The sequence below is a fragment of the Montipora foliosa genome, chromosome 5, assembly GCF_036669935.1.
Source record: "Montipora foliosa isolate CH-2021 chromosome 5, ASM3666993v2, whole genome shotgun sequence".
NCBI lineage: Eukaryota > Metazoa > Cnidaria > Anthozoa > Scleractinia > Acroporidae > Montipora > Montipora foliosa.
In genome coordinates this window covers 15767736-15780235 of record NC_090873.1, presented here as the reverse complement: position 1 = coordinate 15780235, position 12500 = coordinate 15767736, and the positions used below count along the sequence as shown (strand labels likewise).

Genomic DNA, 12500 nt, shown 5'->3' with positions numbered 1-12500 from the left:
TGTTTCAGAAGAACGGTATCGCTTATGAAGCTTGTGCTCAAAGTTTGTAGCATCTTCACATCATCCAAGGCACTGTGTGCATTGTAAGTTGCATCAAGAAGATCTGTAGCCAGAGCTAGCTGACTGAATGATTTCCTATCAGGGTACATCTCTCTGAATGCAGGCAGGGTGTCTGAAAACCCAACTGTAATTTGACAGAACTCATCGATCTGGCCACATGATGCCAGTGCTTTGATGAGGTGTTTGGCATCAAAACCTTTAGCATTGTGTGCCAGCAGCAAACATGGTTTCTTTGGCTTGAGCCAATCCAAAAACTTAGCTAGGCCATCATGCAAACTGGTTGCATTGACCGGTCTGCCATCATAAAAGAGTATTCCATGCTTGACTGAAAGCTTGTTGACTGCTGATGCACCTGATGTTATACCATGTACAGGGAGGACATATGCACGGAACTGGTCATTGGCTTCTATAGCAGCAATCTCACATAATTATTTCAGCATCATCACCTGCATCAAAACAAATATGCATGTCAGTGTTATTGTAGCTGAGAGTCTTTGCTGTTCATGACTGGTCACATTGTTGTAAATAATTGTACCGATCTGCTGTCATTGTCTATTGGTATTGGTAATAATTATCCATGATATTAGAAAATATAAAAATAATATACAAAAACTAAAAATATTAAAGTTGCATTTTTTTCGTACAATGCATTGTAAGCAGATCTAGAATATCATGCAAGAATAAACTTGACATGATATTAATTCACTCTACTCGAAAAGGTTTTGTTGTATAATACATGAAATTTACATTGCCAGTAGAATTAAAATAGTTCATTATTTTGTAAATGGCATCTGTCCTCAATTTTTTTTTAGTTCTTCCTTTAACCTTTTTTCTTGTAAAAAAAAAAAAGCCAGTTTGTGGGACTATTGTTTCAGTTTCTGGTCGTACAATGGGGGGAGGAATCTCCAAAGGCAATGTTAAGCTTTTGCTTAAACCCAATCTGCTTTCATACTGGACACCTTCTCTGTCTTCCAGCTGTCGAACTTTCGAACTTCTTGTCTCTCTCTGTTCCCTTGTTTTCTCTTTATATTGCCTGGTTTTTGACCTAGCACTAAGCTTCGATCTCTTCCTGTCTACTCTCTCTGAATACCCTTTACAATAACTTCCTGGTGACAACTGAATCTCATGCAAAGCCTAGAAAATAAGGTAAAAACACTGAACTCAAAATAAAAATCAAAATGTGATGCAATGGTTCAGTTTGTTAAAATATATATTATACACTGACAGACCTTTTTGGAGGGTACAGGAACGTCTTTATGAGCCAATTATGCCAAGTGCTTTTCATAGCATGAAGTGTTGACTGAGGATATGTTGCTACCAACCAGGATGTGATTTTAGAGAACCAAAATATTACCCCCAACATACATGCACACACTATTTTTCTACAATCTGATGCAACGCACATGTATTCTGCCAGAGAACTACGTACCAGAGATGGGTAGAGCTTGTACCACTGGTCTTCACATAGTCATGTGAAGTGGGGGGGAGGGGGGATATGATAGAAAAATATTAAACTGATCAACCTGTCAAAAAAAGCTAAGCTATTAAAACCCTGGAAAAAATCGAAATCCCCTTTACATTGCGGATTTAACAAAATGCAGAAAAACATTCCCTATAATTACCACATACCTCTGAAACACATGAATATCCAATGTTCTTCTGTCCAACGGCGCAAGCCACTCGATAGTCGTTACTCTCGCTGGCCCCATAATGACGAATCTTGGGTGCTTTGCTTCCCACTGAGTTGTTGAGGCACTTGTTAGCTTGGCTTGAGCCTAGTGGGGCAAGTTTGTCAGCATTCTTGACAAAGATCTCAACCACAGTGGAAAGGTCTTTCTGTAGGTTTTCATCTTGCAGATCCTTGCCACGTGCGAGTGACTTGTGTTTGTATGTGTGTGGATCTTGTAGGAAGCCACACCAAGATGCACTGGCCGTTCTACAGTTGTCATGCTTGCCAAAGGCGTGAGCAACAATTGCCCTCAGGTTTTTCTGCAATGTATTGGCAATTACTGAACCCCCTCAAATGATAAATCGGCCAGACTACATAGTAAAATATCGTCACTACTTTTTTGGCCGCTAAAGGGGCCACAAGTGTTACGGGCACCTTTTCCTTTTGTAATTTTTAAAAACTCCTGTTCAGCACCTTACTGTTTAAATAGGTCTCAAAGAGACGGCAAGAAAGGTATTTCGTTGCATCATTTACCGGTTAAAAGAAAAAACTTGTTGAAGCAATGGCTTATCAAGCTTGGCGGGGACAAAAAGTTCTTGCATGTTCCACCACGAGTGGTGAAGATTATAGGCCAACAGTGATGCAAAACGCATAAGTGACTCTTCGTTGACTGGCACAAGGGCCCTCTCTGGATTCAAAAGGCCCTCCTGATGGCAGAACTCGGCATAGCTGCTGGGCGGATAAGTAAACCCAATGTGTAGATAGAGCGAGGCCCTGAGTGAGAAAAAACTGGCATCTCTCTGTCAGGAGAGCTGGAGTAATGGGGGTTGGAGTTTCCACGGCTTGTGGGGCCAGGTGCCAAAAGCAGTGATACAATACTGTGATGTCTTGACTTAAAGTTGCCCAAATATTGAATAAAAGGTAATCACTAGAGATACAAATGAGCCATATGGTTAATTCACGGCTTTTCTAATAATGAACTTAAAAGAGCTTCGATTTCTTGGAGCTCGGCAACCTCAAAAGGGCGATTTCCAAAGAGAGTGATAGGGCCATTAAAAACACCTGAGCTGTGCTTTGATTCAATATCATTATTTCTTGGCCAATCAAACTTTTTTGCACCAGTGCCATGTAAGAACTGGAATTTGGTTACTTTGTCATTGGTTTCAAGTGCACGGCCTATGTAGAATTTGTTAACATAGTCAACAGCGTAGTACATTCCCGTTTGGATTTTTGGAGAAATGGCAATTAGTCTTCACTTGTGCAACTCAGCAACCATGTGTTTTCTGAAGTCTTTGGAGGCTTGACAATTCTACAAACAAGGAACTGTTTGCAATAAGGTATCTGGCATAAAGAGTGACAAAGACCCTGCAGTCAAAGTTGTTGTTTTGCTGGGGAAGATCATCAGGTTTGTTGGCAGCAAAATGCCACTCCTTCTCATCAGGAGTACTGTCAAACATCTTTAACAGCACCCACATCTTCTTAATGGAGACTTCTGCATTTGGTTTGACAAAACCTCCAGCCATACTGTCAAGAACAGCAATGACCTTAACAAGGGGAATTACTACAAGGAGATACCAGTGTTCAGTGTTTGGTGAATTGCAAGGTACAAGAATGAGGTCTTGAGTGAGAAGATTTTCCTTTTCAGCAAAAATCCTCTTTACAACAAACTTATGAAAAACTTCCCATGAAATCACAGAAACCTTCCTTGAAGTGGCTTTCAAGATTGATAAATATTCATCAATGACGAAGTTTGTGAGCTAGTTCTCTTTACTATGACTATGACCCCCGATAAGAGACTTAAGGTCAAAGATCATCTATGATGTGATTACCCTGAAACTTGATGTGGCCACTAAGAATGCCATCAACCAGGCAGGTAGTATGAAGAGGCACATTATAAGGAGAAGGTTGAATGCTCTCAAAGTTTATTGGTATGTGTGATGGAACGCCATGATCTACCTTAATGGTCATACTGCTGGATGATTCCTTCTCACCATCATTTGGACATTCTTTTTCCTCATCTTCATTACCAATATCACTGATCTCATGGACAAGATCGTTATTGCTATCGTTTTCCTCAGAAGGATCAGAACTGCTGATATCATCATGATCTTTATCGTTTTCTACTTCAACAAGCCTCATATCACTTCTATCACTGTCACTCCGTGACTCCTCCAAAACAAAGGGGAAGACAAGAGGTGCAGCTTCCTTTTCAACCATGCTCTGAGCCGCTTCTTTAAAGGACTTGCTTAAGCCAAGTGAAGTAGCTCGATCTCTTATCTCTTTCTTTTCCATACGATGGACAGAAACAGATGAATTGAGCTTAGTGGCTACTTCATGGAATGACTTGGCATCTGTAACAGGGCTTGCTCTCCTAGATTGCACAGCATTTTATTGTGCCACCAATACCATCAACCACACCTTTGCCATGTGAAGTGGCAAAGTAGCTCCACTGAACTTGCACAATTTTAGCAAGTTTGGAGAGAATGCTAACTATATATTTGTTTTTAAACTGTGAGCTTGGACCATCTGAAAAAATGTATGCTTTGGTGACCTCTGGATTTTTCTGTTTGACAAGTGTTTCAAGGACTGTGGACATGAACACTACCACTGACGTCTTTTCATGCTCAAGATCATCTGATACGATGACATTTGATTCACACGTAATATCTTTGGCTTCATTAATGGTCCAGACAGCTACAGTAAAGAGTGTTATCTGTTGTTGATTCGAATGTGCAGACTGAATTTCATCCTGGTGTTTGCAAGAGTAGTTCTCAGCAAAATCGACTTGGACAATGGCCTCTTCCAGTTGAAGGTTTGATTTTCTCTCTTCAAAGTAGCTAGATTGCTTTCTTTTAACAAAGACATGTTCCAAAAAGTTTGGTAGTTTTGATCGCAATGATATGAAGACATCGTTGATGTTACCTTCTTTGCAGACTTTTTTCGTTTTCTTGACTACTTTTGGTGGCTTATTCTTTTTACCAGGTACTGGGACTTCCACTCTCTCCCATTGATTCCAGGTCACTTTTTCACACAGACATGACTCGTCACAACTCTCTGTGATTTCATCCAGCGAAATGTATGTCGCACAGTTTTGGCATCTACCAAGCATACATTCCTCTGAGCTACTGTCACAGACAAATTTGTCTACGAAGTCACCAGAGTAACTTGGGAAGCCTTCTATTTCTTTGGAAAGACAATCAGAAATGAGACGGATGTTCTCATGATATTAACACAGGCATACATTACAAGGCGTATTTGATGAAAGGAGAACATTTACTGGTCGCAGAGAACTGAATTTACTCAGACCAATTTTAACCTCTGGGTGTTCCTTTTGAAACAGAGAGTGAGCTTTCTTCAAAGAAAACATCATGTGTCTTTTCTGCAGATAGTCTTTCTTCCCACTTTGCCTTTTAATGACAAAGTCCTTCTTTCCTGGAGCATGGCGGGAAACATAATCTTTGCAAAAGAATTCTTGCACTTTTGTTATTGTGGCTACTGAAACCTTATTTCCTCCACTGTTGCCTTTTTTATGCTTTGAAATTACAAGGCCAGAAGTGGTGGCTAGCTTTGTAATTACTGCCTTCCTTTTTCTTGGACTTTTGGGTGGTTGAGATTTGACTTTTCCAACTGCCTTTCCAAGTGCTTAAGGTGTTTGATAGGCATGCACATTTTCGTTATCATCATTACAACTTTCTGTTTTTTGGGCTTTCTTTTTCATTCGGCTTTTTCTCTTTCTCTCTCTGTTTTTCTTTCGTAGGTTTTGCAATTCTGATTCACTCAGTGGCTTTTTCTCGTTTCTTTCATTTCTTTTCTGTTCTCTATCCTTTGCTTTGAAAACACTATACTTTTCAACATCTCTCAACTTTTTACAGAATACTTTTGACCTTTCAGTACTTGTTTTTGCCATTTCTGACTGCAACAGTTTAAGACTAACTTACTTCTTACAGGACATAGAATGAAGGAACATTTGTCAGCAGACTTACAACAAAAGTACATGCTCGAAGCATTGAGCATGTCATTAAACAGCATACAGCTGGTCATATTTCTATTGATATAAAATCTTGCTATAAAGAAACTTTTACCTTTTTAAATTATACTTTAACTGGATACAAACATAAAATACTACTCACTTCTTTTTGATACCGCTAATAATATATTTCTTATTTTGTTATTTATTTTCCATTTTACAGATGAAAGCAATAAAAACAGCATTTTACTTCAGTGGCATTAATCTGAACATTGTTAGTGGTGAATGAAAAGCTCTTTTCTGAACATCCCAAAAATGTCACGCCCGCAACAAATTTTGGTCACGTCCTCAACACAATATTTTTGTTAATAAATCCATGGTAACAAGTAATTTCTATAATATCTTTTTAGATTTAAGAAGTGCAATTACTATTCCATTTAGTTAGTGTATGAAGTCTTTTTTGAAGGTTTTCAATTCACAGGAAATTTGAACTAACCGAAGGCAATTCAAATCAATGGTTGTTTTTGGAGTCACGTCCGCAACACACTTTGAAAAATTATTTTCTCTGGATCTTTAAGAGATAGTCAAAATGTTTTCTGGCAAAATGAAAGTTACCCCTAGGGGTAATTTTATGACATGATTCATTTCAATTCAAATAGTTTGGATCTGGTTTTAGGAGACATTTAATACCCAAATTTTGCCTCTAAATGTCACGTCCGCAACGTGGAATTGACCAAATGCAAACTTTGCAAATTTTGTATTGTTTGGTTTATGAGTTTTGTTTCGTTTACCATGTGAGAAATTATAAGTCAAGCACCAATTAAAGCTTGCACATTTCGCATCGTTTTTGAAGTTATTTTCAAAGATTGACTCCTGCTTCTGTGATGTTGTGCTTATCCTCTAAAGCCCTTTATCCTTGAACAATGAAACAGGTTAGTTTGAGGTTTACATGTTCGGTTTTCTGAGAATGTTTTCGAAATTCAAGGACAAATTGCCCGCACATACAACAACCGCGGAACCACAAGACTATTAAGCGCTTGAGACCCTTAATTTTTTGTGAATCCACAGTCCACCAAGACAGCCGGCGAATACCACCCGCAATATCTCCTCTCCTTGCTCCAGGTCTTTGGTCTGCAAATACCGTTGCCAGGCACTGTCCCCACGGGGATCTTGGACAGGTTATTCCAGAACTCTCCCCAGCCCTGAGACAGCTGCAAGTAAATCAAATTGGGGCAGTGTTGGGTCAGACAGCCCACGTTGGCGATGTTCCGTAGGCGACTGATTAAGCAACACAGCAACTAACAGAGTGAGGCCGAGAGATCTTTTCGCTCCTCCTCCGTCAGGTCGAGGAAAAACATGTGGATGGCAATGTGCTCGGACAGCCCCAGCAAGAGAGACAGGCAACGGGTCCTGGCCTGCCCGACATCGGTCAGTTCGTAGACATCCAGCTGGTTGACCAGGGCACATGCGGCAAGCATGATTACAGCACCGGGAGGTGGCTTCGGAAACTTGACCGCCTTGTTCAGTCAGCAGCGCGTAAGGACAGTTCTGGTCATAGTCGTTGCTTCCTTGTGACGAGCAGGTTCTTGTGATTGCTGTCCCCGCGCAAAGACAGTTCCTCTTGCAGGTGTTCATCGTGTCTTCGATTGTCTGCTTGACCAGGGTCTCCCGCAGGTTGTGTTGGGCTGCTGGCGAAGTCTGCCAGGGAACTCTTCGTTCTTACTCGCCCTCCCCGCAGAGCACTGCGATGGTAAGAACAACATGAACATGTAATCAGTCACTGGCTGGCCCTCCTAAATCTGCTGTCATGATTGAATTTTGTGGTATAAATATTTCGGTGATCTGTAAGTTGTGTTTTTTGGTTTGGTTTTTGTTTTTCTGTCATCTCTCTACCCTTCAGCTCAAGAATAATTCATAAGTTAAAGGAGAAGGTCATTCCAAAATGGCACGTTTTTTCCCCTTTTGTCAATAGAAAGGTAATGTAAACATTAGGTACTCACGGAAGTTTCAACTTCCAAAGAGCTTTCTATCCTTGTGAAATTCTTGTTCAAGGTAGCCTAAAAATCGTGCACGATCGCCACCATCTTCGAATATACTTAACAGCCTGGCGGTGCTACCGTTACGTCATTGGGTTCAACCTGAAGTTTGGCGGGAAGCTTGAACTCTCGACTCGTCCTTTTAAAGTCATTATTTTTTGTAATTTTTAAAAACTCCTTTTGCAGTCATGCGTTTTTGTTCAGCACCGTACTGTTCAAATAGGTCTTAAAGAGACGGCAAGCAAGGTATTTCATTCCATTGTTTACCGGTTAAAAGAAAAAACTTGTCAAAGCAATGGCTAATCAAGCTTGGCGGGGACAAAAAGTTCTTGTATGTTCCACCACGAGTGGTGAAGATTATAGGCCAACAGTGATGCAAATGCATAAGTGACTCTTCGTTGACTGGCATAAGAGCCCTCTCTGGATTCAAAAGGCCCTCCTGACGGCAGAACTCGGCATAGCTGCTGGGCGGATAAGTAAACCCGACATGTAGATAGAGCGAGGCCCTGAGTGAGAAAAAAACTGGCATCTGTCTGTCAGGAGAGCTGGAGGAATGGGGGTTGGAGTTTCCGCGGCTTGTGGGGCCAGGTGCCGAAAGCACTGCAACTGAAAACGCGAGAGACAATCCGCAATAAGGTTAGCTTTTCCACGAACTGATGACAAAATGAATGGGGCACTGCCAACAATGTCAAGTAACACAATGCCTGTGGCATCTGACGAGACTTGGAAGTCAGGGAGAGGGGCCCAAGCAGGCATTAACAAGAAACTAAGACCATCCCAGCTCTGAAACAAATCTGGCCACCAAGTGAGGTCCAGATGAAACGCCCAGTTTAGCTAAATAGGGTGGTCGTCATACCTTAATGTACATAACAAGTTAATCGTCTGGCGGAGAAATGTCCTCCTCCTCATGTTCACGTCTGGTACGTTGACATTTGGTATATGTTGTTCTGCACCGTCTTTTATCATAATTGTGTCAGTTTGTTCACAGACTTTTGCTAAGTGATGACTGCTATCAACGCTTTCCTTTTTGTCATCGCTAATATGCAAAAGACGATTCTCCTCTTGGTCACTGAAGGAGCATTTTACATAAAAATAGAGGAAACGAGCCGTGGGAAATGCAAAACTGCCTTCAGAGTTACTTTTTCAAAGTGGTAAACATAGGCCGCTTTGACCACTTCATTGTGAGCAGAAACATAGGAATACTCCAGCTCGTTTTCTTCATCAATCTGAACTTCCTCAGCGTTAGTTTGTCCCATTCTCTGTGATGAGAAAGTTAAACTTTGTTGGATTTCTTTTGTTGTGTAAAGTCTTTTCAACTTGATGTACATTTCTGTGGTCATTTAAATCATTTTCCTTTTAGTTTGCACAATTTTCGTTTTCCCTCATTAATCCATCCCCTGTGATACCCCAGTCTCTGATAAATGCCGTTGCTTAATGATGATTAACAGTCATGTTTCACTGCAGTTTTTGTCATTACAACAAAAACGATACAAAAAAATAACAACAAAAGAAAAAAAGAAAGGAATAAACGACCTCTTTGTTGTGAGCAGGAATGTGGGAATACCCCAGCTTTTTTCCTCATCTATCTCAACCTCCTGAACGTAGTTTGTCCCATTCTCTGTGATGAGAAATTTAAACTTTGCCGGATTTATTTTGTTTTGTAAAGTCTTTTGAACTTAATTCCAGTTTGTAGAGGTTGTGCTTTACCAGCTTGTACCACAGCAGAAGCACCTCTGTTTTGTCTATAAACGATACCAATTGGCCAACTAGGATTCAGGGAGCATTGCAGGTGCTGTTTTGTTCCGCCAGAGCCACTAAATCTCCTACTTTGGCTCATCCTGCCGGTCTTCCAAATATTCCTTCGTCAGTGCCACAGCCAATTCTTTCCTCTGGTTAGCAGTTCTCCTGTCATGGGTTCGTTCCACTTGCTTTTGGTGTCTCAAGGCGGCCGGGAGAGAAGTCTTCATTGCATCAGTGCAGTCACTGCCAGAAAGGGAAAAAGAAAAAAAGTCAATAATTCAGTTGGGAAAATTGAAAACTATGATCTGGACACGATCATAACACCAGCACACTAGTTTGGTGTGCAACTTAATTCCTTGTCTAGTTGAATGTCACTGATTTAAATTTATAATTTTTTGGTTTTGTATTTTAAGGAGTTTTTGTTACGTTATGTATTACATTTTTTACACACATACTCATGAACGTGTGGGGAAAAAAAAAAGAGAAAAAAACCTAAACAAGAAAAGGAACTATTGTTATTACTTTTAAAATCATGAGGAATGTCACCATCTGTCGTTCACTTGACAAGTTTCTAAGCTCGTGATCACATTGGATGAGAAATGCGGAACGCAAAACTTGAACTCCAGCAAGCTTGCCGGTGAGACCATAGATTACTTGCTTTAGGTGTGCCGAGAAGGCGGCACAGGAAAATCGATCCCCACTTTTGTTCTGTAAAAGAGAATAACAGATAGGTATCTTTAAATGGCATGTGACACAAAGGAAAGATTGTGTGACAAGCATGTTTCATCTTTAAACAAGTCACAAGCATGTGTGATATATATGTCCACACCAACTTGGAGAAGTTGAATGCATAAAAGCACGATGGATATTCCACACAGATGAGAACACTAATATGTACAGCCAAGGCGCACACCAAAAAATGTGTGTACTTTGTCTCCTCACAGGAGACCAGGAGGGTGTGTTATTGCTCTAAGCACCCCAAGACCAGAACAGAATAATCTCTATATGCTTGTAAACACCCTGACAAAAAGCAGTAGAATGTTTTTGGGCCGTCACACATCCCCAGCTTAAAAAACAGGGGTGAAAACTCGAATGTGCACATTTCAACAACCAACATTAAGGGTGACTTTGAAACAAGTGAATGCCTTGGCATGGGAGCTATTAAGGATTTAACGAGTGAACAACCCTATGGTGCAAAATTCGGGGTTTGGCTGGATCCTTGACTGGGCCAAAGTAGGAGTATTTAAATCACTTTCTTCACCCCAAAAGTCCAGAATTTGAAAGTTAACTTAAGGTGGCTCGATAGTCCAAAAATGGCAAATTTTGTTAACAGTTGTTAATCAGTCTACCTTCACCCATGGCCTGTTTTTAGAGTCAATAGCACTGGACAGCATTCAAAGAATAATTTCCAACAAGTTCTTGGCAAATACCTTACATTCCTGATAAACTCCCACCCCCTTTTCCGGAAATCAAATTATGGGGTAACTAGTAAACACAATATATCCAGTATGCTTCATAGTGGATAACTGAGATTTGGCACACTGGTAACTGATGTCCAGAGCTGTGCAATGAACTAGGATTATCAACTTACTATGAAATGATTGCGATTAACGCTCTCTCAAAAAAGTGAAAAAAGTGCGCATGAAGTCCTTGGACAAAAAATAGCATAAATCATAACAAAAACCTTATTGGTTCATTGCATAGCTCTATTCATACTTAACATTTTGTCAAAATTTTGTTTGAGTATTCCAAATATTCTTTGAGATATTACGTTTACCATGCCCAAGTAAGTCTCAAATACGGAATTTAAGAAAAATGAGTGTAAAAGATGAGCAGTACAATTTGAATCAAAGTTAAGTCTTAAAAGGCTCCAGCTTCATAATGTGGCCCTTCAAGTACCTCTAAAGTCTCAGTGTATCCTTTCTTGAAGTTTCTAATTTGCCTTCTCTTCTTTGAATGCTCTGCACTCTTTGTGTGAGAATGGCGTAGTCTATTGTGGTCAAGTTTTTTGCAGGCATTCTTGCAGTGTACTCCCGGGTTGATTCCTAACTTTTGAAGGACTAAACTTATTGAGACTGCACCATCATTAAAGTGTGAGACTGCCAGAAATACAGCAAGTTCAACAGTGTTCAAACCAGAGTGGGTTTCTTTTGTTGCTCGTTGCCAAATAAGGGCATTGATGGCCTCGTTTTGATTCTGAGTGCCTCCATGGAGACAACAAGTGAGGAGGTTCCTGTCACTCAGATCTTCAAAGGTTTCATGGATGGCATCAGCAACAGCCCTGGGAAGAGGATGGCTATGGTGGTAATCAGATGTTCCCAGGGCTAGATCCTTCTGATAGCCACACCAGGAATCCTCTCCATTTGGACAAAGGTTATGGTCAGGACTGTCATCGGTTGACTGGGAGTGATGCCATATAGCCATGACAGCATTTTCCATGTCTTGAATGTTATGGGTGTTGTTTCTAATTGCCCTCCCATAGTAGACTTGAAGTTTGTCAATAGTGTTATTTGTTAGCCTTCCAGCTCCACCAATTGGCTTGCCATCATCAAGACGGGTTTGTCCCGGTCTCTTTTTCAGAGAGCGAAGGCATGAGCCAAGACGCTTTTGAACATGGCCAACACACTCCAGTTTCATAACATCCTTATCACCATAGACAGCTTCCTGAACAATAAGTTTGTGGCCTTTGCTATCACCATCTCCCAAAAATTCAGTGTAGCAAACTGAGTAGTTCTTGACTGATCGCTGGAATACGGCCAATAACCCAGAGGCATCCATTGATTCAGAACTGCCCAGGTAATTAGCCTCTCAGAGATGCTGGTGTGCTTCCCACCAGTCCTGGAATTCTTGGGTACCTTCCTTACCCCTCCATCCAGTACATTCCTTACAGGTCTTGGACATAACCTCTACATCAACCACTTTACCCGTGAATGTGGACAAGGCAGTGACAACTCCGTATGAGGATGAATATCCTCTTTTCCTCCGTGTGCCATCTCCTGAGACTCCAATGTCAAATTTTCCATCTTCT

At 40.8% G+C, this 12500-nt stretch overlaps 2 protein-coding genes and 2 pseudogenes across 3 annotated transcripts in view; 1 reads left to right on the top strand and 3 right to left on the bottom strand.

Moving 5' to 3' along the window:
- The window catches only part of LOC138003689 (uncharacterized), a 67733-nt gene that overhangs the window by 8002 nt on the left and 47231 nt on the right, over positions 1-12500 (top strand). The window lies entirely within an intron of this gene.
- Positions 3533-5099, bottom strand: LOC138004301 (uncharacterized; annotated as a pseudogene).
- LOC138003687 (uncharacterized) lies at positions 11333-12250 on the bottom strand. Its single transcript, XM_068849892.1, has one exon. The coding sequence runs from the start codon at positions 12248-12250 to the stop codon at positions 11333-11335; it is 918 nt and encodes a 305-aa protein (XP_068705993.1).
- The window catches only part of LOC138003688 (uncharacterized), a 917-nt pseudogene continuing 697 nt past the window's right edge, over positions 12281-12500 (bottom strand).